Source organism: Meleagris gallopavo, chromosome 11 (genome assembly GCF_000146605.3).
Source record: "Meleagris gallopavo isolate NT-WF06-2002-E0010 breed Aviagen turkey brand Nicholas breeding stock chromosome 11, Turkey_5.1, whole genome shotgun sequence".
NCBI lineage: Eukaryota > Metazoa > Chordata > Aves > Galliformes > Phasianidae > Meleagris > Meleagris gallopavo.
The window spans coordinates 9762548-9786313 of record NC_015021.2 but is presented as its reverse complement, the minus strand read 5'-3'; the positions used below and the strand labels follow the sequence as shown (position 1 = coordinate 9786313).

Genomic DNA, 23766 nt, shown 5'->3' with positions numbered 1-23766 from the left:
AAAAAAAAACCCTATCCCCCTGGTGTGCCTTGGCAGTCTCGAGAGGGGAAGAAAGGTGAGAAGAGGGGGAAAAAGGAAGGAAAGGGGAAAAATAGGAAAAGAAAAATCAGAAAGAAAGAAAGGGAAAGGGACGACGAAAAGGAAAAGGGAAGGAGAAGGAAAAAAGGGAAAGAAAAAGCTGAAGAGGGAAAGATAAAGAGGGAAGGAAAATAAATTGAAAAGGGAAAGAAAAAAGGAAGAGGGACAGAAAAATGGGAAATGAGAAGAAAAGGGAAAAAGAGTGGAAGAAAAAAGAAGAGGAAAGGGAAAGGCGGAAAAAAGAACAGAACGAAAAATGAAAAGGTAAAAAGAAAGAAGGGAAAGATGCATTGAAAAGGGGAAAAGAAAGAAGGAAAGAGGGAAAGAGGAAAAGGGAAAAAAGTATAAGAAATGAAAAGAGGGAAAGGAAAGGGAGAAGGGATGGAAGAAGGAAAAGGGAAATTAAAAGTTGAAGGAAATAAAAGGGAGATTAAGCAAGGGAAAAGGAAGGAAAAGAAGAAAGGTTAAAAAAAAAGAATGGAAAAGGAAAGGAAAAAGGAAAAGCCAAATTGAAAAGGGAAGGGAACAGAAAGAAAGGAAAAGGGAAGGAAGAGGAAAAGGAAAATAAAAAGGAAGGGGAAGGAAGGAAGGAAGGGAGGGAGGGAGGAAGGGAGAGAGATTGAAAAGGGAAAGAAAAAAGGAACGGGGACAGAAATTGGGATGGAAAAAATGAATCTAAAAGGAAAAAGAAAATGAAAGCAAGGAAGAGAAAAAAGGTAAATAACAAGGAAAAGTGAAGGTAAAGGTAAAAAACATAGAAGAAAAGGAAAAAAAGAATGATAAAAACGGAAAAAATGAAAAGAATGGGAAAAAAAGAAAAATGGAACAAATGAAAAGGGGTAAAAGAGAAAGAATAGAAAACTTAAGAAATAAACGAAAGGGAGGAAATAAATAAAGGAAGGACACCCAAGGAGGCCCGCAGTCAGTGCGCTGCTGCGGATACTGCTGCCAATGCACATCTCTGGCCGAGGGGCTCCAGGAGCCCAGCACATCCCTGCTGGCTGCTGGCAAAGCCCCCAGGCCGGCCACCCTTGCAACAAGCAGTGCCTGTCCACTGCCTGATGCCGTGGGCACCCCGAGGAACCAGGAGGTACTGCTGCCTTGTGTTCAGTGAGCTCCCACTGCTCCTGCGACCACAAGGCCGAATCTCTATGAAAGCGGCTGCGAGCGGAGCCTAAATTAAGGCGGTTGAGCCCAGGCTGGCGGGAGGGAACAAGTGTCCTTGGAGGGCAGCGCCGTGCCTGCTGCCAGCTGTCCTCTGCCAGTGGCCGGCGAGCGGATTCCCTGGGCGTGCAGCAGGGCCAGGAGAGCAAAGCCCCTTCCCTGCTCGTGGCCGTGTCATGCGGCGGTGCGATGGTAGGAATAGCGGTGACGGGTGCTTGATGCCATGCGTACAGCAAAAATAGATGTGGTCAGACTGCGATGATGCAAAGCCAGAAGAATCCTTTCTCCTCCGATTTCTTCTTCTTTGCTCCCGGCGCAGCTCCTGCCGGGCTCAGCATCGGGAGCAGCGTTTTGGGGGTGCTCACAGGGCTAGGAGGAGCCTCGTGGGGAGGGAGGGTGGTAGGAGCTGGTGCTTCCCATCCCGTGGGCACGTGGCAGCGGCCGGCTTCGTGCCTCCATTGAACTGAAAAATGATGATGCTGTATGCCTATATTCAGCTCATCCTGCCCAAATGCTTCACGCAGAGCTCCCACACGAGCTCGCCCCCCTGCCCACGATTTTGGGCTCGCTGCCTTTCTTCTGATGCCTTCCCAATGTTGTGATGGACCTTACGAGGAGGTGCAGGGCCCAGGTTTTGTTCTAAGAGCAGTGCAGGTGGGGATGCAATAAGATCGTGCCTCTCTAAGAAGACGTAGGTTGCGTAACATGTCTGGGAGGCAGCAGAGAGGTAAAAAGGAGGAAAAAAAAAAAGGTGAGAGCAAGGGAAGGTCGAAGGAGGGATTGTTTAGTCTGGAGGAGGAGAAGATAGCAGGCTCATGTTGTGTGTGAAGGGCTGCTTTGAAAAACCAGGGAAAATTTGGGGGAGAAGGGAGCTCGTGGTTGATCGGATACAGGAGCTGGGGACAGTCCTTGGCTGGAGATGCTGGGAGCAGGCAGACAAACACCTTCCAGAGGAGCAGGACCAACAAAAGGCTTCAAATAGCCCCCAAATAACCCTTGCATCCCCCAAACCAACTCTGTTCCTTTGCACACTGACTTATTTTCTCTTTCTGGTCAAGCAGCAGCAGTGACTGTGGGTGCCACAATATGCTGCAGGGAGCTGCAGCCTGCTCAAGAAGCCACAAAAGTACATCAGGTCTGGACGTGGTTCATTACAGGTATTTATCCCCAGGAAGAGTTCGAGACACATGTCAAGGACCCCCAGGCTCAAGGTAGAGCAAATCCAGTACAGCCACAGAGAGTCTGAGAAATACAGCATCAGTTTCACAGAATAAGCTGTTGCTGATCCTGCCAGAGCTCCTAACAAGGGATGGATTTTCAGGAACCATGATACAAACACCTCCTTTTCCCAAATCTCTGTGTATCCACTCCTAGTCGAGTTACACAGTGTCAAGGATCAGGATGGATGGTGATGGTAATGTTGGCACTCTGCTGCAAAGGGAGCAGCCTGCAAACTCTCAGATCGCATCAGTGAACTTCCCTGAAACCACCTTTTGGTCTTTTAGAAATCTCCTAGCAAGAAAATGAGCAGCTACTGTGGAAAGGGGGAATGGGAAGAGCTGCAGTCACCGGCACCAAGCACTGCAGCATCAAGAGAGTGTTATTAGTCCTGTTTTGAGAACATAGCGAACAATTTGGTTGGAAAATACATGTAATAATTTTACCCACAGTTTGCAAGGACATGAGTGAAGATTTACCAAATTGCTTTCCTGGCTGTAACAAAACAGCATAGAGAAATCCTAGAGGTGGACAATGAGGGTCTCCAGGAATTACATCTTCTCCAGGGCTGAGCATGACCAAGAAATAGCAGAGATTCGGTAGGGATGCACTAACAGTTCTTTCACAACAGGCCAAAGGGTCTCAGTGGCTGTCCTAACATGACCTTAAAGGTATGAGCATCTGGGACCAAGCCTCTGAAGCAAAAGCCACGTCCCAAAGATGCAGACCCACCACAGCCACACAGACCTCTAGTTTTAATGCTGGAGTTACTGGCACCAAATGACAGAATTACCCAAAGTCAAATTAGGGAGCTGTGATGTAACACCCCACGTGTGGAGGTGTGGCTTGAACAGCCAAGCCAGCACAGGGATTCCAGCCCCTCTTCACACCCAAGGGAGAGCAGATATGTTGCAACTCCCCTTAGCACTGATATCCCTGCTCACAGCAGAGGGATGAATCTCTAAATGTTCCTTCCAACCGGAACCATACTGTGATTCTGCCTCATCTTCACAGGGTTACAAACATTACCTGGTTTCCTTAGAACTCAAAATCCTGACAGCTTCTCACTCAGCTGAGCTCACCTTGGCTCTGCAGCTCTTCCATCCACCCCCAGCACAGACCTTGATCCACATAATCACAGCTACCTATCAGCTTTTCCTGTAACCTTCCCATTATTTTGTTTTCCATGCACTTAAGACTTTGTTTGCTGCAGTGTACGCAGGAAAGAAGGTCAATGCAGGGCGCTTTGCATCCACCCAACAGATGTTGCTTTGATTGTGTTACAGCGGTGCGACTCAATGTCACTAGCAGCATCTCCTGAGCAGGGCTTGAAGGCCTCTTCTCAGACTGCACAGTCTGCATTTTGCAGCCCCCACTATGGTGGAGGTCAGGGCTATTCGTGCAGCCTTTCCGTGCTGCATTTCCATCTTTTCCTGCAGTCTCTGGTGCACAAATGCACTGCCACAATCTAGCTTCTCCAGAAGTTCAGGGTAGGCTTCTCCCTGCTCGGTGAATTTCTGTGCCCAATGCTGGCAGAGCACGGGGACATCCCGCAGTGATTCAGGCGTGTTTCAGAAGTGCATCGCATACCACAGCAATCCGTCACTCCTGCACAACAAGGCAGCGTTGCACACGCTGGGGAGCATCTCACCAGGGGCTGTTTCTGGGCTTGACAAGCAGCTCAAGTGATTCAGCAGCGGGAAACACCCAGATAAGAGGCTCTTCTGATAGCAGTGCAGATGTATCTTGACCAGCTCTGGATGCAGTTAATCCTACTAGCATGGATTTAGGATATATGAGAACTACCAGGTGTAAGAGTGTGGGGTAGGCATGGGAAGATGCCCTTCTGGCAGCAACAGGCCAGAGAAATTCAGCTGCCAAGAAGTGCACTGCAGATAGTGAAATCCTCATTTTACTAAAATATGAAAAAGCTTACCAGAGGACAGATATTCCTGACTCTGCGTTCGTCAATCCCACTTCCATGAGTCAAAGGATGTACAAGAAGTGACTAATAAAACGTGGTCCAAAGAACAAACAGCTTCCCTGCTCTGCAAAGCAGAAAGGTCACACCACGCAGCAACTCCAGCTTGAGGTGGAAAGCCCATTCTTGTGTCCATAACCACAGCCCTAGAGTGTGCACTGATCAGGAACAGTGCACAGGGATTCAAGCTGCAATGGATAAATGGCTGCACAGAATGCTGCTACAGGTTTGAATAGAGATGCAGGCTGGGTTGGGGAGATCATTACTAACTTCCATTAAAAATAATCAGTGCTGAAAACTTGTTGACAATTCTTATAGATGTAATAAAAACTGAAATAATAGAATACCTCATAGCTGTAGAAACTTCCTTTTGTGAGATGTTTGGCACATTGATGTCAGCATTCCTGGCCTCTGAAAAGATGTCACAAGTAGGGCTCATTTCTTCAGGCCCTAGAATACCATCTCTCCCTTCACGCAGTGGCACAAAATGTGCTGAAATTTGCTTCAGAGAGCAAAAGGGAAAAGCAAGTAAGATGGTATGTGCTCAGTCTTTTAAAAATCTAACAGATTCAGGGACAAATGACTGTCCCTGAAAAGAACTGGGGTGTAGCTCAGACACTACATAAGTATGTAAGCACTTGCTAAATTAAAGCGTTTGGAGAGGGGATGGAAACAAGCTCACACCAATGTCTTACCACTTAAATTCCAACTTGTGATGGCCTTGGTGGCACTCTCTATTGCTGACAGTCAGCACAGCAGATCATACAACCATGATTGGTATTCACAAAGCAAGAATGCTCTAACAAGTTCCCAATCATTGATCATTCCCCTCTGGTGCAACCTCGTGGAAGAAACTCTACAGAAACCTCTGACTTACTAGCACTAAATTGCACTTAATCCAGGCCTACTGCAAGATACAGGTCACCTATGCTACCAGGCTGGGGCTGCTCTAGTTAGACATAGTTCCACACTGTTCCCAAATCTTGCAAGTAATTTCCCTCTAAGTGTATGATATTCATGAATCCAACTAGGCAAAAATGGCACTTCTGACCGTTTTGAGTAGAAAATGGAAAGGAAAGCATTATTTGAGTCATACTGCCTCCATCATTTTACCCACATATGCAGGTAAAGATGTACTTTCAAAAAGAAAAAAGTGAAATCAAGACAGTCTGTGTGTTACTACATTGCCTTTTGTAAGCGTGTGGATATTTACTTCCCAGGAAACCCTCTCCCCCTTTTGAGCTCTCCTTAAAGGATTACATCTTACGTGGGATAAAGCATCTGCTAACAGCTCACCCCCCCTCAACCAAAGCTCAGCAGCATTACCGTAAGTTTCTAAGACGTGCTGCTCCATGTGTTCACCATCACTGAGTTCCTTCCTCCTGCTACTGTGCACGTTACGTATGGACTCTCTACACACTGGATTTATATACCTGAAGGTATTGCAATTAGAAAACAATTACCCAACAACACAATCTTAGTGTGAACTTTACTTATGAACTTTGTGTCATAGGCTGTGGAATATTGTGTACATGTGGGAGTCCCTTTTCAACCCATAATTTATACTTGTCAAAAGCACGGGAAAAAAAAATCAAACTTTTTAAATTTATTTTTCACTTTTTGAAAGCACTTTACACAGGTTTTGATCTTTAGAATACCTTTGAATCAGTAGAAAAAAACTAACTGAATAGTTTGTTTTTACAATAGAAACCTTTCAGGAGTCAAAATTGAGACTAAAAAAATACATGCAAAACATACTCCTTTCAAAACACAACTTGGAACAAAGCACCAAACTACACAAATATGCAGAATGAAACAGCATCACAGAAGTATTCTTCATAAAAGGTGTAAAAGTCACCTATTCACTAGGCACTGTTCACTTGTTTAAACAGAAGAGACAATAAAAATATTGTCCACAAACTCGCAATTTCAACTCAAAGGCTGTAGCTAGAAATTCCTCTACATGTCATGCTTTAATAGCGACCTGAAAGAAAAAATACACAGAATTAGACTTCCAAGCACTAGCAGACCTTCAAAGTTCTGATTTCATTTGCACACCTCAAGTCTGCATCAAATTTCTTAAGTGCCCAATGATCTGTCTGTCAAAGCTTAACCTCAGCACTATTCTGTAAGTTCCAGTCACGTCAGACACACACAGGACTGACATCTCAGCACACAGCAGGTATGTGCACTGTAACTGGGCTGAAGCCAGTGTCCCTACCTATCAGTAAAAGCACAGTTCCACCTGTCTTCCTTTGGACACAAATGGTAAATATGAGAAGGCTGAGAACACAGCACATTCATGCTAAGTGTATCCATTATGAGGGGAATATGCAAGGAATGCCATTGCATCTTATTAGCTTTCTGCCAAAATACGGCTTTATCTGTCATGCAAATAAGCTGCTTTGACAAAAGCACCATTTAGATCCTGGATTAAGTTAGCCTCCTCTTTTCCATGCTGCATCAGGAAATTTAGTCCCAATATCAGAACCTGTGAGTTCAGCTTTGCTGTTCTACATTTAACCAAACTCCCAACATGCTACATACCGCTGAGTTCCCAAGAAAGAAGTGCTACCAAGAAAGAAAAAAAAAAAAGAGCAGTATTACCTAGTTTATTTTGTTGCAAACTAAATATTTGCTCTACCCTCAAGGTTGCCACTTGCTCAATGTAACTTTAAAGGGAACTGTGATTCATAACAACACAAATACAATCACACTGAAGTCATGAGAGATGGGAAAGCTCAAAGGAAGTTCAGGCAAAGTGGAAATCAGCTTTTGATACGAGAACTCTAAGATTACTTACGAGGTGAATAGGATCGAGATCTGGATCGAGATCTGTAGCCCCCTCGGCTGTAATATGGGGACGGTGATCTCCGCCTGCAAAACAAGGCAACAGAAACAATCTCTCTGTTAAACCCCGTGGGTGATGAGTGGCAGCAGCTCCATGTAGATACTGTTATCTCAATCAATAGAGTACTCAGGAAAGCTAACCAGAGTACGAAGACCTGATCAATGTTTCTACTGGAGAACAAAGCAAACCTTTAATAAAACTCAAATAGTCTTTTTATGAATCAAAGGCCAGATTGATACTACAAAGGACTAATAAAGGAAATAAGCTCTCCTACATGCACATTTCACGTGTATGAATTTTCTGTTTCAAGCCAAAAGCATCCCAAACACCCAAATCAAAAGCCCGATCACACTTTAACTCTGAATCTGAAATTCTCATCTGGATGAAGAATCAATCTGAACAGCAGTCACTGCTGCCAATTAATCCCACCCTCAAAATTCTGGGACAACTTCTCAATCCGATCACAAGTTTCTCAGTTCCTTACCTAGTTTCTCTAATCCCTTTAATAGTCATTCACAAAAACTATTCAGGACATTAACTTCTTGGCACAGATCACAAGTTTTTCTTGTGTAAAGCTGCACTAACCTGCCTCCATATTAACCTCACCCCTTCACATAATGAGGAAGCCTTTGAAATAAATTCCACTGCTCATCCAAGATTCTCAAGCATTCAACAGCTGCCCAGTTGCTCTTACTGCATTTGAAGATATCCTCAAACTTGATTCAAACATCCCAAAGATGCCACAGAGAAGAACGTTTCCATTTTTTACCAGACACCAAAAGCTTTCCTGGCATACCTGTAAAACTGATCTCTGTCTTGAACAGCTCTCCATCCTCCTCCTCCTCCTCCGCCACCTCCTCTGTGAAGACAGAAACAGACCAGTTTTGAAAATTTAACAAAGAAGCTCACCATAGAAGTAAAAAACATGTTCAATCATATGATAAAGTGAAGTCAAAAAAACATTTGGTAGCTTAACTAGATAAACACTGTTACTTCCCTACTACCTTCATTTTTGACTCCTAGGTGTTAGCTGAATACAGTGGCAAGGTGCAGCTGCAGAGGTCTTGCACTCAGCTGGCCAATATTGTGATTTACATCACATTCTTCAACAAGCAGTGATTTCAGAGCAGTAAGAAGCCTCTGGTTTTAAGAGCATTTCTATTCTCAGATGCTTATCTATTCAAAGCATGCAATTTTATTTATTTGTTAAGTAGTGAGATCAGATTGCTGTCCTAAAGAAAGATGACTAAGGTGATACCAGGGCTGAGGTAGACACCCTTAACACTTCATCATGCTTAAACAAAGGCATCTTCAGAACAGTGGTACAACTTCTTATACAGAAGTCACCTAGAACTGAAGCAACAGATTGTAACACTTAAACAATATTCAGTGGCTGATCTGCTACTTCCACAGATTTAGATATAGCAGAGCACTACTGAATCAAGTTTGGATTATGGAACAGGTGTGACTATTACAGATCTCTCACAGCTCAAAAAGGCAGTAATCATATGACAGTCAAGAAAATACACTACATTTCTAACCTCTAACCAACAGGTTTCCTATTTTACTTTTTTTCCCCCCCAAAGAAGTTTCTCCGTTTGGTAGATTAGGCAGTGTGCATATTTTGCATCCCTATTTTGCAGGCTGAGTATTCCACAGCAACATGAGAAAAATTTTAGTACGACAACTGCATCCTGCATTGTATTTCCCTTCAGGTTTCACTGCACAGAAAGCAAATAAGGAAGAAAATGTACAGTAATTATTACTCATTGACTTTCTAGGGTCAAGTACTAGTGTGTAACATTTGCAGCTCAGGATTTAGAATTTATATATTCCATTTCCCTTATTCAAGGAAGAACCCACAGCATATGCAACACTACTCTGTTCTCTCCTTCAAACAAGCAATACCTGCAGGATAATTACCAAGTATTTAACTAGTAAAGACCATGGTACTTGTAAAGCAGACACGTGCAGACATCTGTGGCTTGCTTTCAATATCTTTTTTGTATCTGCTTCACCTGCTATTTTTCCATATCTGCTATATCAGTATCTGAGAAGACATTAGAAAGGTTCTGCAGCGAGCTTTACAAAGATTTGTTATTTTAGGGAATGGAAATCATTCTTGCTGGAACTGTCAATACTCCGAGTATTTCCACCCCAAAGCCCTAAATATCACATGACAGACACAGAATGGGAGAGCACACAGGAAGGTCAGAACATCGCCAGCAGCACAACTGCCTGCAAGAGCTGAACCGAAGCGTGGCTATGAATTCTGCTAACACTAAAACCAGCACACTAACTGAGGCAGTTCACTTCTTGCTGGCCTGCTTTTCCTCCTCTAATTCACGTACTCTTCTTTGTACACAGTCAATATCAGTCTCTGCATCTATTCTCAGCAGTATGCACTCAGAAGTGAAAAAAATTCAAACTTCTGATAATTCTTTACAAAAAGATCTGAGCCACAGTTCACCATCAAGAACCAGAAAAAGGTAAAGACATGACATACCATCTAAAATGAGGAGCAAGTTACAACTTAAAAACAAAAAAGTACAGCCAGAAAACCTTGATAAACCCTTTGCAAAAGGAGATCTGTACCATGAGCAAGTTCAAGAAGAAAAATTGACAATATAAAACTGTTATCAAACATTCTATAGCCCTATGTTTTTTTGCTGGTCTCTGTACGCTTTTGCCATTTATAAGTTTATCACAATCCCTCCCAGGAGGAAGAATAAAGAAAATGGGAGAAACAGATTTCTCTGCTCCCCCAACATTTCTGGGAGCTGCTTCAGTTGTTTTGCCTGCTAGCTTTCATTTCATTATCTTTAGGACATTAAGCAAGACGAGGATAATTGTCAATACTCTGAGCAAGCTTTTTTACCTTGTGCAGAAAGCTTGGTCAAAGAGCTACTTTTGGGTCTCATCTACTTCATGTGGATGTTTATGTATAATTGCTGGCAAGATGAAAACCAATACATCTCGTCCTTGTAGCAGCTTAACCCTGATAACAGACATGCATTTCTCCAAGATGTTCAAAGCCACTGACGTAGCACGGAAATGGATTGTTAAAGGCAGAAAATACTCTTTCCCAGAACTATGAGCAAAGCACTTGTGTCTCCAGCATTCATTGTCATGATTGCAGAGGCACCTTGATCCTCCTCCTGGCCCCTGCAGTGCTGAAGCACAGCTACGCAAGAAAGAGAGAAACAGACCAAATCCACAATGACAGGCTGGGAAAAACAAGCGTTTGCGAGCAGGAGAGGAAAGAGGAGACAGTTGTCCTCAGTGACATACAAAATGTCCTCAGGACTATACAAATGTAAACACAGAACATTTTCTTCTACATCCAGAAGAGTACACTGCAAGCTCAGATCGCAGGATTTAGATTGTTCATTGTCTGTGAGCTATAAGAGAATATAATTCAAACTCATGCTTCTCCAAACATTGTCATCAAGCAATCGTCATAGATGTACCCAGTGCTGATGCATTAAAGCACAGCAAATAACTCAGAACGGCTCTATGATTCTGCAACCAAAGGTACATTGGGCAATTAGATAAAAAAAATGAAGTGTGTCATCTTTGTGTCCAATTTAACGTGTTTGAGTCAAATTCTGGGAATTTCACATGACACAACTCCTCCTGTGTTCCATAATAGAGAATGCAGAATATAAAGCTAGCTGTGTCACCAAAACCAATTAAGTGCCAATTAAGTTTTCAACAAATTTTCTATCAACTTTACTAGCCCTCCCAGCAATCTACGCTGCCACCTGGATATTCAGCACTTTCAGGGAAGTTAACCACTGTACTACTGAAAACCTAAGACTGCAGACAGCAATAAGAAGCACAAGTGCCAGCAGTAGAACATCTTCATCCGAGCTGATAAGAGTATGCAAAAAAAAGCCTTGCCATACAAACTTCCAGTGCAGAACAAGTAATAGATCTGATTCTTTGCTTTGGCAACATTTGAGATGTCATAATTGTTGACAGGGGATTATGGTGACCACTGAAGCATCCTACCTGTTGTCTATTACATTCAAAAACTAATTTAATTTGCCATTAAAATGCAAACTCAAATATCAGATCAGCACCTGTATTCCCATCATTTTAATGCTGGGAGAGGAACAAAACAGCATTTTTAAAAAAAATGTGAGTACAGAGAATGGTACTTTGTTTTTCATAAATAAAAAAGCAATATGGAATAAATCATGCTCAAGTTAAAGAGCATGAAGTATTTCTCATATCTGAACAACCTCATTTGTACTGACCAGCCCTCTTTGTACAGAGAATGGTACTTTGTTTTTCATAAATAAAAAAACAATATGGAATAAATCATGCTCAAGTTAAAGAGCACGAAGTATTTCTCATATCTGAACAACCTCATCTGTAGTGACCAGCCCTCTTTGTAGAGGTATACCGAGATTCCACAATTACAAGCACAGAAATACTGTGGCACACACTTGCAGAACGAAGTCGAAGTAGTTCAGCACTACAAACGTTGCCTCACCTGTATGATCTGCTGTAATAGTCACGATCGTCGTACCCTCTATCATATCCTCTGTCATAGTAATCCCGTCGCCGTGAGCTGCCGCTGCAAGTAACAAAAGAGAATTTCATTTAATAATGAATCAATCAATCCTGTTTGCAGTGCAGTCAGTCAAGCATATGCCATTTTAACTGACTTAAGTTACTGGTCCCCATTCTCACAGTTAAAGTGATGGTACGAGTGCTTCCCAGTGATGCAGATGGAAACGGAACTACTTAACACTGCTGTTTAAAATACTTGATCTTTAAAGCAGCTACTTTCCTCTTTGTTCTGAAACCTCTTAACGTTTTAAGGCAGGCACACAAGGAATTCTATGTGCCTGTACCAACTCCTCATTCACTTCTAACTCCCAGAAAGCTTTTGGAAGAATTTCTCTATTAAAAAAATAAACTTAGAGCCTCAATACAACACCAATACACAGCCAACAGCACTGTAAGCAGAAAATCTTGGGAAAACAACTGAAAAATTACTTGGGAAAACAACTCACATTCTTGGTAACTTCGTCAAATGTTTACACTATGGATAGGGCAAATTGCAGCAAAGCTGCACAGTAGTATTTGTTGAGGGACACTTGAAAACTAGAGCTTGCAAAGCCACTGGTGTTTGAGAGCACATAGGGGAACATCCACTAATCAGAAACAACTTGAAATAATTTAGAATTTCTCCAAAATTCTTACTTAAGTGTGTAGACAGCTAATGTTTGGACTGCTTAACTAATGGACACAAGTTCCTGCTTACTGTAATCTAAACTGACCTCAGATCAGCCACTGACGAATTGTTTTGTTGCTGTTATTTTGTTTTTTAAAATACAGGACACAATGTATCCTGACCCTTACACTTCCAGGGGAAAAAAAGCCACAGTAGTAACTTACTAAGTGGGTCTTCCCATGTAGATTCCAGGGGTGGGTGTGTGAGGTCTTTTTGTTATGGAAAAGTCTACCCGGATTCTTCTTCCATCCAACTCCATTCCATTGGCACGTTCCTTAGCCTAAGCACAGAAAAAATACAGTTAGCTGGAGGTATGAACTTTACTACCTACACAAATTCCTAACCACTGTTTGGAATATTAAGAAAAGCCCTGAAAGATCTCAGTTAAAGCAGTTATAAATTTCACTTATGCCTCACATTTAATCTCTGAACCTAAAATCCAAGGCAATCTAGGCTATCTGGGTATAAGCTTCAGTAATTATTTAAACATGACTTATATTGTGCAAAATGTCTGTGAGGAACATGATTTACCAGTTGTTTCACTGATTCTGATATGATTAAGAAGAGCCTTTGAAAATGCTTCTACGAGGAATCCTAGCTGCTCCAACATGGAACTTCAAACATAGCATAGAAGCCCCCCCACTGCTCCAAAAAAATATTCTCAAACCCTACCCCAACCTTGAATATAGTAATAATTGAGTCATAAGCAAATACTAAGCAAAACATCCAAAATAGTTTTTGTTTTTCCTGCCAATAGGACAGCTTACATTCAAAGCTTCAGTTTACCATGGAAGTCTTACGCCAAATTTAAGGGGGGGAAAAAAGCCACTCAGATGGTACAAAGCAGGATTTATGCAGAAGATGAGCCTATTCCCAGCACCAGCCATGGCAGGCCTGAGTGCAGAATTACGCACTTGCAAGCTCCTTTCCCTAGTCATTCTGTAGCAATTGTAAGCATATATTCAGTAGTTTGATGTTCAGCAGAGACATCATTTCAATACAATGCCTGTCTGGCCTTTTACTGTTAGATGAAATTTTTTCCCTTTATAACTGAAGCACTAGAAGCAAGCAGAATGCATGTTAATACTTCCATAGGGCACCTGAGCATTTGAGAACACTGAAATACCAGTCTGGGATACTCTTAACATTAATATTAAACAGAAGAGCACATGTGGTGTTTGGAAAGAACACGCCTAATTAAGAGAAAACAGAACACATGTGTTTCTATTTTCCTTTTCTCGTTGGCACAATTCACACTACAATAGGTTGATGTTTGCTTTTGTGAATTATACAAGCCAATCCACACAGACCAGAATCATACCCTTCCACTATTTCCTCTAATACAAAGGATGTCTCTTTTGAACAAAGACTGACATTTTATCATGAGGTCTGAAGTACATTTTAGGCTCTGAGAATGCAGGGAAGATATCGTTGCATTAGCTTGCGTTATGCTTACTTCAGCTAGTGAAAGAATTAACACAAGAGGTTCCTGTGTCACATTTAAAGGTCAAGCAGTGAGTTTCCCAGGCTACGTCCTGGTATAAAACATACATTCCAGCAACCAAAAACACAGCAAACATCCCACACAGTCCATGCCACAGTAACTTACTTCCTTAGCATCCTCAACATTTTCGAAGTACACAAATGCAAATCCTCTTGAACGTCGAGACTGCTGATCATACACAATGGAAACATCAGCAATTGGACCATACTTGGAGAAAACCTCCCTCAGATCTCGTTCTGTGGTGTACAAGCTCAACCCAAACACACCAAGACAACAATTTGGATCAGGATTTGCCTAAAGGAAGAGAGAGGTATCACAATAAACACCCGTGCAATACCTGGTATAGTAAACACAAGTTTGAATTTGTCAAAGCTTCAACAAAAACACACTGCTGAGACCAAGCTGGGTTAATTTGAAGTAGACACTTCTATTCTAATCAATCCTACAGACATAAACCCTTCTCTCATAGAGATACTTTGTATTTCCAGAAGCCCTGTACCAACCATAGAGGCAGCACAGGAAAAAAAAAAAAAATACTGTCTTCGCTCCAAAGTCATGCTGGTAACTGCTGAATGTGGTTACAGAGAGGCCTGGATCACATCACACATTTTAGCTATTGCTTCCTCCCCAGCTTTAGCATGAATCCCACTGCTCTCAGGCACCCGAGACTCAACAGCTAGAAGAAAGTTGCTTTACAAGCTCTTACTTAATGAAACACTAAGACAGCTTTAAATCAAATGTTTTAGTTTCCCAGAAGATCTAGGGAAGACAAATGCCTCTCCTTCCTAATCCTACCTCTGCCCTCACTGCATACATCTACTTGTTTACTACAGCAGGCATACCAACATCAGCCTGCACTGGTAGCACTTATCTTTCAAACACACCTAAGCAGGATCCATTTTCGTGGAAAAGAAAGATGAACAAATGTACTGATTTGAAGAATCACTGAAGACTACACAGTAGTGATCTACTTGTAGAGCACACGTACCCTGTTCCCAATGTGGCGCCTGCGAGTAGACATGGGGGAATGGCTGTGACTGTGCCGCCGCCGGTAATCCCGACTGTACGACCTGCTTCTGGATCTCCTGTGAGAGCGGGAACGAGAGCGTGACCTGGTGTAGTGCCTGCGGGAACTCCTCCGTGATCTAGATCTGAGGAAAAAAGAAGAGGGACAGTGTTTTTTCTTCCAGAACCCTTTTCAAAAGTACCTCAGATATTCATAAGCAGAAGTCTAAACAAATATGTTTTAAGAACCTGTGGTGGCACGTGATTAAGCTATAATCAATTCAGTCGCTAATCTCAAGGACCGACCTCTCAGTCTTAACATATTACTGCAAAAGAAGGACTTCAACATTTTGGTTGGCTTTCAATTCCTCAAAAAGCTTCAAACTTGCTTTGCCCAGAACATTCACAGCACTTAAAGCAGTATTTAAGTAAAAATAAAATAGCTGAAAATTCTCCCCGAAAGACTTAGTAGAAAGAGGGAACAGGAATTAAGAGCAAACATGACTGTCACACACACAATTGGAGAGGTGCACACTTCTGTTCATACTCAGAATAGCATTGCCTTCAATGACAGAGATAGATAGATAGATATTTCTTTTACAGAGTTCACAATGACAGACAGGAATCTGCAACATGCCTCCAAAACAGAGCTTAACAGGATTGAAGTAGTTAAGTGGCAGTACACTTATTTACCTTTTACTGTTTGAATAGTTATTTAACATTAGCTGTTCATACATGTTTACATGTTCACCTTTCAAGTGTATCTAGGCAGAAGTGCAACTGCTCACTAATTTCAGCCTGCTTCTACTTGGAAGTGTTTACTGACAGCACCAGCTCCGTGAGGCCAATAAACACTCCAATTCCTTCAACTAAGCCCTCAGTTCTCAGTGCAGACAGCCCTGCCTGAAAAGTTAGGCATGTGCTGGACCAGCTACACCCAAGCATGGTGTGCTGTTTGCAGTTACTGAATGATCTGCATTCCATGCAGCTACAAAGAAAATGGCTGCAAGACTAAGAAGTGCACTGAACAGTTTAATATCCAAAGGCCCTTAGCCATAAGTTACTCATCTTCATGCTCTTATTTGGGCCCTGAACGCCCTTCCCCTTTTGTGGAAGCTGACTGAGCCCAGAAGCCACTGCTGTAGGACTAGGTTTCACACAGTAGCCCAACCACCACCCTGGGACAAATAACGCTCTTGATCCAAGCCAGTTTTTACTCCCTCCTGAGCATTTAACAGCTTCATCCACTATCAGGTTTTGTCACTAGTTAAGCATCTCTGTTCAGAAGTGAGCCCAGCAAGTCTTGCCTTCCCCAGCTTGAAGAATACGTACACGTCCAGAAGAAATGACTTCAGCATGTCCCATTACAACACTTAGGTATGCACAAAGAACAAGTAATTGGGAAGGTGGGTGGGGTATAAGAATAAAATACTGAAAGAAACAGAAGAGGGAACTTCCCGGAGGCAGGGAAGATTGTATAAAAAGACAATGAAATAATAAAATGAGAAACTCAGCATGTGCACACAGCTACATCTCAGCCTCTGGTACAGGAAGCCTGAAGACAAACACAGAATCGATGTTCCACATTCCAGAATGCACCCACTACAATGAACAAAAGCTAGACCCTTTTAAGCCAGATAAACCACTGAGAGAACAAGGCTTATTTTAAATAGGCACCAGTCATATTGCTATCTTAAATGCTAAACACTACTGTCATTTTTCTCTTCTGCTGCAAAACCATCACAGCTGAAAGCCATATTCCTTCATCGAGGATTGCTCAGACATTACAAAGAACTAGTCAAAGACAACAAGCCTGGGCAGAGTATTTGTTGTTTCGCTGATGAAAACTTCAAGAAAAACAGCTTCGGATTTTTCACATCAAAAGCGTCCACAGCACAAATGACAAATATGCAAAGACACACATTTGATCCTAAGAGAAGTTCACATTCATAAAGCCAGCAGCTCAAAAATATATTTGCAACAGAAACAACCACACACTATGAAAGACTTCACAATGCTATCTCTGGTGAGAGCCAGAGCTCATGACTGTGATGACACTTCAAATCAAGATTTGAGGATACTGGTTCTACATGCAATTCACAATTCTGCTAATGAACCACCTCTTAAGCTCGCAAGATCCTTTTGTTATTTCCAGCTGTAGATATTTTGAGGACAGCTGTTAAATGCTCAGGAAGCTGTGGGAGTCATAAGCATCTACTGCTGTTCATCAAAAAGATGTCAGATGCCATGGTACAATTTGAAAGGTTCCTTGCAAATGGAAATATTTGCATCGTTACTTTAAAAACTGTATCATAGCGGCAAGACTTGGAAGGCCTAGTTCTTGTGTTTGCCTCTAGCAGCATTTCAAACTATGTGAGGCTGCATTCCTACATGGCATTGAGGTTATTCTGCAAGCAAAAGCAATGCTTCAAAGACTATGGAAGCCCAAGGGGTTACTATGGTGCAAAAGAACATGCTGGGCTGGGTCTTGACTTGCTTGCCACTCTAAAAGGTTCCTCAAGGAGCATGTGTGGTCTCTACCCACAAAGCCTTTAAAATCCCAACTGTATGAAGTTCCAAGAACACCATCTGAACCCAGAATAGTCTGTCTTGAATAGAAGTTTGGACAGGACCTCTCCTGAACCGTCCTATAATCCCAATCACTACTAGCAACACTAATTATTTATTCCTTCAACTTCTCATTTCTGTTCTTGCACTACATGTTAAGTGTATGATTTGTCAATTGTATCTGACTGAAATATACAGCAAAAACAATCTCATTCCTCTGCTGTCAAAATTCTTGAGAAGGTATTTACCTTGCCACTAAAGTCTTTCAGACTGCTCATTCTAACCTTACAATAAGCCTAAGCAAAGTATACAACATCATTTTCCATTGGGGGTGACTGCATGATGTCTTCCAGAAATGTTATCCCTCCCACACCCTGACCCTGAGGCTCTCCTAAACCTAATTCAGAGCTTACACACAAAAACATATTGTGAACAGCTCAGCTGGAAATGCTACCACTGAAACCCAAGCTTTTGTTTGTTTTTCTCCTCTGAATGCTTACAAATGACTAAAGGTACCATCAATACATTCATCCCGCACTCGGCACCGAATTCTCTAGACTCTTCACAAAATCATGTTATTCACTCTTCTGCAGGCTTTGTTGCCTCTTCATCCTTGCTTTTAAATTATGTACCCTTTGCACAACACCCATAGTAAGTCCAATGCCAAGTGGATAGTCCTGACGTTTACTGCCTTATTTTTAGACTATGGGCATATTTTGTGTCTCAGTAAGAAGTCTGTTAGTGGTTTCAAGGGGAACGCTGTCACTGCCTGCAGCCTGTTTAGCAGATAAGTCAAAGGACTGGTAATGCAGCCCTAGAAGCATTTTCATGTGTTCAATTGTGGAACAAATAATAAAGTTGCTTTCTCCACAACTTTTCTGGAAGCTTAGGAAGCTGCCCAATCTTTAGAGCTCTTCAGAAAATTAATTTCAACTTCAATTAATACACGTTTAAATGCTAAGACAGGTGTCAGTTCTGTTTTTTATTATACTTATCTGTTCCTTTCTCACAGAATGCATCAGCAATTATTCTAAAACATCAGTGCTTGCAGTGAAGAAAAGGACAGTGTCACCTAACACATAAGATGTGGTGACATGTCCATTTCTTCCAGTGCAGAGGAAAATAAAACAACCCAGAGCTCCTAGAGTGCCAGGCTCAGAAGCTAGCTGTTATTCCAAGAGAAACTTCAGAGGCAGGCCAACTACAAACCAGATCAGCAGAGATACAGGCCTACAAAGCAGAATGCCTCTCAAAAAGGGCTGCAACAAGATCTAACTTGATCATTCAGCTTTCAAATTCTGTAACCATACATGCCCCTTTATGTATGCACAATCACCAATGACCCCTGGCAACAGAACTGGGCTGTAGTGCACTTCAGTTCACCTCTGACATAGCAATCCATAATAATCCAAAGACATCTGACTTGCCAAGAGGAGGAAGAGGTAAAAAAGGAACTCACCTGGATTCAGACCTGGATCTAGATTTTGACCTGGAACGCCTTGAATCCTCCTTAGATCGAGATCTTGCAGGGGTGTGCCTCCCCGACTTGCCAGACCCATGAGCACTTCCGCTTCTGGAAGCAGAACGGGATTCCTGCACGCAGATATTGAAAGCCTAATTTGTATACAATTTCTGGTGTACCTACGGTCTGTAAACAAGCTCCAGTGAAATAAATGGTAAAAATTCATTCAATGTGTCCGGGCAGTTGGCATTAGAACTGCCTAGATTTTTAAGAAGTTCTTCCCTGGTAGACACTTCTTTACCCTGCATATACTTTTGCTATTAAACAGATAATGCATGCATGTTTAGCAAAATATACAGGGACACATAAACAGACTAGTAATTACTTAGCGTAGTGCTTTCAGATTCCAGATTACTTCTTATCTTAACTTCATTTTTATTCCTTTTCTTCATTCTTCCGTTTCAAATTCTGACTTCTTTCATCTTCCCCACTTCACACAAATTGCTCAATATTCTACAAGTGGGACTTCTGGTCTGATAATTAGCATGCATTCACTTTCTTTTTTTTCAAATTTCAGCTTCACTTATTCCTGAGCTTCAAATAATTCTCATTTATAAAACTTGTCAAATGGCGACTTCCGCATTTTCCTTCTTCAACATTAACCTTAATAGAAAAAGAACAGGATGAAGAATATTTAAAAACTCCAGGATAAAATCTAGTGCCAAAACTGAAACTAGAAAAAAAAATGTTCTGGACTTTTACTACATATGCAGAATCGTATCTACCACTTCCCTACTATTTTATAGACAGATTCAGTTTAAGCTTAGCGCTACGTAACTAAATTTGCTATTTATGCCTATATTTAACAGCAAATGCACAACAGATCAGCTAACAACCTACTGATCAATGCCAGCATGAAGAAACTCGTGTACTCGGTACTTTATGAACCACATAGTTAAAGAAGTGCCTGAAGTCAAGTCAAGTCCCTGCTGCAGCCAGAGATGCCTCAAAGTAGAAGAATACAGAAAGCAGCGCGGTTCCTCTTTCAGCCACTTCCTTCCACAACCTCGCTGCTCTCTGGGATGTGCTTACAGGCCAGCAAGCCTGCTGGGAGTGCTCCCCAGCACGCTGTGCCTGCTCTGCCTGCACCAGCCCGGTTACACGTGCAGGCTTCACGCCTCCAAATGGGAGTTTTCCAGAGTGAAAACAGACTTCTGTGCAAAATACTCACATGCTGCCCTGGAACAATATCCCATCTGCTCTATTATTTACATGCACTCTGCTTTGGTAAAGGCCTAACCTAATTAGGGCTTTCAAACATGATATTTCTTTCTAATTCATCAGACAGGATTTGCTCCAAAACATTTGATCTATCTCTAATATCTCTTAAATCTCAGCACTCAACTTAGAGGGCATTCTGTATCATTCAGAAAATCATTCGCTAAACCAACGTTTAATTGCACTTAAGCTGCTTCCACGTGACTTACAACAGACATTTGCTATTTACAATTGCCTACTGTAAAATAACAACAGTTGAGAGAAGAGGAACTTGCAACGTGAAGATTTTTAATTAATACTAAGAGCAATAGAAAGAAAGCAAAGTTAGTCAAAGCCACATTCTTCTTTGCCAAAACAGTCAAGGTGTTTTAAGCCATTGCCACCATACTTAGCAACTCTGTGAAGGGCAGTGGAAATACTGAGATCTGAATTACAAATAAGTTTACCCTAAGCCTGCTATTTCCTTCAAAAGAAAAAGCCCACACAGACGAGTTCTGAGCAAATGTAAAAGAAAAGAGTTGGAAAAAGATTTTAAGAAGGGGTTACACGCAAAAAAACAACAACTAAGGCTGTTCTTCCTTTGAGGGAACCTACTTCTACTCACTGAACGTAACCCTCTCGACAGACTTCAGCTAGGCAGAAGGAGCAATGCACAAAGACAGAAGGGCTCAGAGTGACAGGACAAGAAATGCACACTGCTGTGGGAGGAAGGCAACAAGAAGCACCACACACAGCAGTGCTCCCCACACCCTTCTGAGGATGTTTGGAAGTTGTTAAGCTTTGAAGAAATACAGTAGGAAAGTGCTATTAGCATAAGCAAACGGCTGATGTCTTCATCTGCAAGCCCCAAACTTTATGCCCCATTATGTGACCCCTGAAAATCCACATAAGCTTGTCTCATTGTTCACTGATATTGGGACGTCCACTACTTTGTTTTAGTCTTAACACAGTGCCTTCTTTTCCTTTCTGCTCCTTTGTGAATTTCAAGCTTAAAAAAAAAAAAGAAAGATGCATCAGGCTCACATCATGGGGAAAGAGAAAAACTGTTGTTCCTGCTATATTCAAGTATTTTGGTAAGCAAATCAAAGCTGGTGCTCCCTACTGAAAAGCTACTGTTTCTAATCATGAAAAGCTGAAGCACAGACAAAATACCACAGACAGAAGCAGCTGCAAGATATGCACCAGAACTGTGTTATATCTCTATTTCCCAATCCAGTTTTTCCTCACACAGAACTGTAGATTTGTTTCACAACTTAAATAGTCAGTACTACTGGCACTATTTATACTAAAGCCTTACCAACACAGCTGTTTCTACTCGCTTTCCTGAAGGAAGGTATACAACCTACCACTGTGCATTACCAAATCTGACTGCAGACTGATCCAAGGTGTCAGGGTGCCAGTTTTACATACGCTCAGTCATGCTATTCCCAAATTTACCAATGGATCCAACAGAAAAAAAAAAAACAAAAAAGCTTCTGCTCGTCCTTCTGGATCACCTGATCACTCAGTACTGTGAGCTGCCAGAGAACAGCCCCTCAGCAAAAAAGCCAAATTACTTTCTGACAGCTCAGGGTACTGCACTGCCTACCAGGAGGTGTGGCCTGAAGCTGGGGGAGGAGGCACAAAGAACGACCTACCTTGGTGGCATCGTGTTACCACATTGCTTCTCATCTTCCCGGAATATCAATTAATTCACAGGGTAAATAGCTATCTGCAGGCTGCAAACATGCAGAGGACAGAAGAAGCAAGATTTTCTGGCAACCAGCCTTCTCTCCAGCCCTACTTAGCTACACACACTCCACTGAGCACAGTGAATGAAAACAAAAGTGTCTTCAGAAACAGCCACAGTTGGTTATGGTGTGCTGCCAATATTCCGGTGCTTGAAGCCATGTATCACTGAATAAGTTATCATTTCTTCAGCTTCAAAGTTTCTAGAGTTTAATTTCATCATGAAGCATAAGCTGAGAAAGAATTTGACTGGAAACATTCAGAAAACAAACAATAACTATGGCATAAGACAGTTTAAGTTCCTGTTGCCTCCAAAACAGCAAGTGCCATTACTTGTGGAAGCACCCAGTACTGCTCCTTCATCACCAGAACTGACAGAGTATTCATGGCTACCTCACACAGCTGGAAATGGAATCAGACAAATTCAGCTGATCCGGTTCCCAGATTTGACTGTACAAACACTGCTACAAGGGATAAAGCAGGAACACACCTCTTGTTGGCAGCATGGACTTGGAACAGCTTAACAGACAGCTGTAAAGTCATACCCTCGATTATTTATCCAAGCAGAGTTCCTACTCTGCAAGTAAATTTCGGTGCTTGAAGCATAAGGAAATAGAAGGCCACTGACTAAAACAGAAGCTTTGGTTATTCAAACAAACACACAAGCCAACATTGGTAGTAACACTCAAAAAGCCACTCCTTCATCTACTCTAGATAGCAAGCTTGTAACTAAATGGTTGCATCTTTTAGCTTTGTATCTCTTAGTTTTACAAACAACTGCATACAACTTACCTATGAGTCAAAGTTCAGTTACAGAGGAATAACATTCTTCTTCTAAACATGCTCTAGTCAGATGTAACTTACTTTATACCTTGTTCACGATGAAGATGGTCTGTCCATTACTTTCTTTTTTTAATAAAAGTACACAGATACAGAAATAGACATATTCTACAAAATTACGTTTCAAGACTCTACAATAAGGTCTTAATGTTTCCTACCGTTCTAACAACAACAAAAAAGCTCTATGCAAGTTAGCCTGATAAGTTTCACTACAGTTAAGCTACTATCTTAAACTGTTTCTGAGCCTGACTTGCACAACTGCAATTAAATCTGCTGAAATTAACATGCAGAAATCCCTATCCTGGGTACATGAGATGCAATGCTTCCTAATGGGAAACACACCTGGGATAAGAATGGCATGAACTGCAATGAAAAGAGCACTGAGGGCAGAACAAGTCTACTCCTTAACACCAGTTTTCAGTATCCAGTTCCATCTAGCGTTTTTCAGCGTCCAAGGATGACAGTTTTCTGACCTATCCTACCCAGAAATAGTAACGCTCACATCCTACCAAGCTTTGCTGTAGTAAAAAGGCCATTTTCAAAGATGCAACAAGACATTGCAATTTCCCTCCCCCCTCAGTTTTATTACGTCTCAATTCTTTTGACCCCTGCAGTGAAGGTTTAAACTCCGAGCTCCCTACTAGCCCCACAGTTCCTCGCTCTGCAAGTTAAAAACCTACAGCCTGACGCTGAGACAAGCAAAACACACCAATAAGGGCTACAGGCCTCGGAGATTAAGGGAGAAACAACTGCAGCAGAAAACCACCCCCCAGAAGCGGATGGCGATACGGCTTTGAGGGAGGATAACAAAGGACAAAGAGGCGGCGGGGTTCCTTCCCAG

The 23766-nt window shown here is 41.9% G+C and overlaps 1 protein-coding gene across 1 annotated transcript; it reads right to left on the bottom strand.

The window, feature by feature from the left end:
- Window positions 1-6027: 6027 nt before the first annotated feature.
- On the bottom strand, window positions 6028-22472 carry TRA2B (transformer 2 beta homolog). Its single transcript, XM_003208995.3, has 9 exons — window positions 22419-22472; window positions 19077-19231; window positions 15033-15195; window positions 14150-14338; window positions 12705-12820; window positions 11794-11877; window positions 8089-8151; window positions 7245-7318; window positions 6028-6425 (listed from the first exon to the last, which is right to left on the bottom strand). The coding sequence occupies exons 1-9, from the start codon at window positions 22470-22472 to the stop codon at window positions 6415-6417; spliced, it is 909 nt and encodes a 302-aa protein (XP_003209043.1). The 3' UTR covers window positions 6028-6414.
- Between the last annotated feature and the right edge of the window lie 1294 nt (window positions 22473-23766).

What these genes read in the sequence shown, in the direction of transcription:
- TRA2B (XM_003208995.3), bottom strand. Translation starts at nt 22,472, where the DNA reads ATGAATACTCTGTCAGTTCTGGTGATGAAGGAGCAGTACTGGGTGCTT. An exon ending in GGCGCCACATTGGGAACAGG is followed by an intron (nt 14,339 to 15,032) that starts GTACGTGTGCTC and finishes CTCTTCCTTTAG; the next exon opens with GCAAATCCTGATCCAAATTG. An exon ending in GACAGAGATCAGTTTTACAG is followed by an intron (nt 7,319 to 8,088) that starts GTATGCCAGGAA and finishes CTTGTTTTGCAG; the next exon opens with GCGGAGATCACCGTCCCCAT.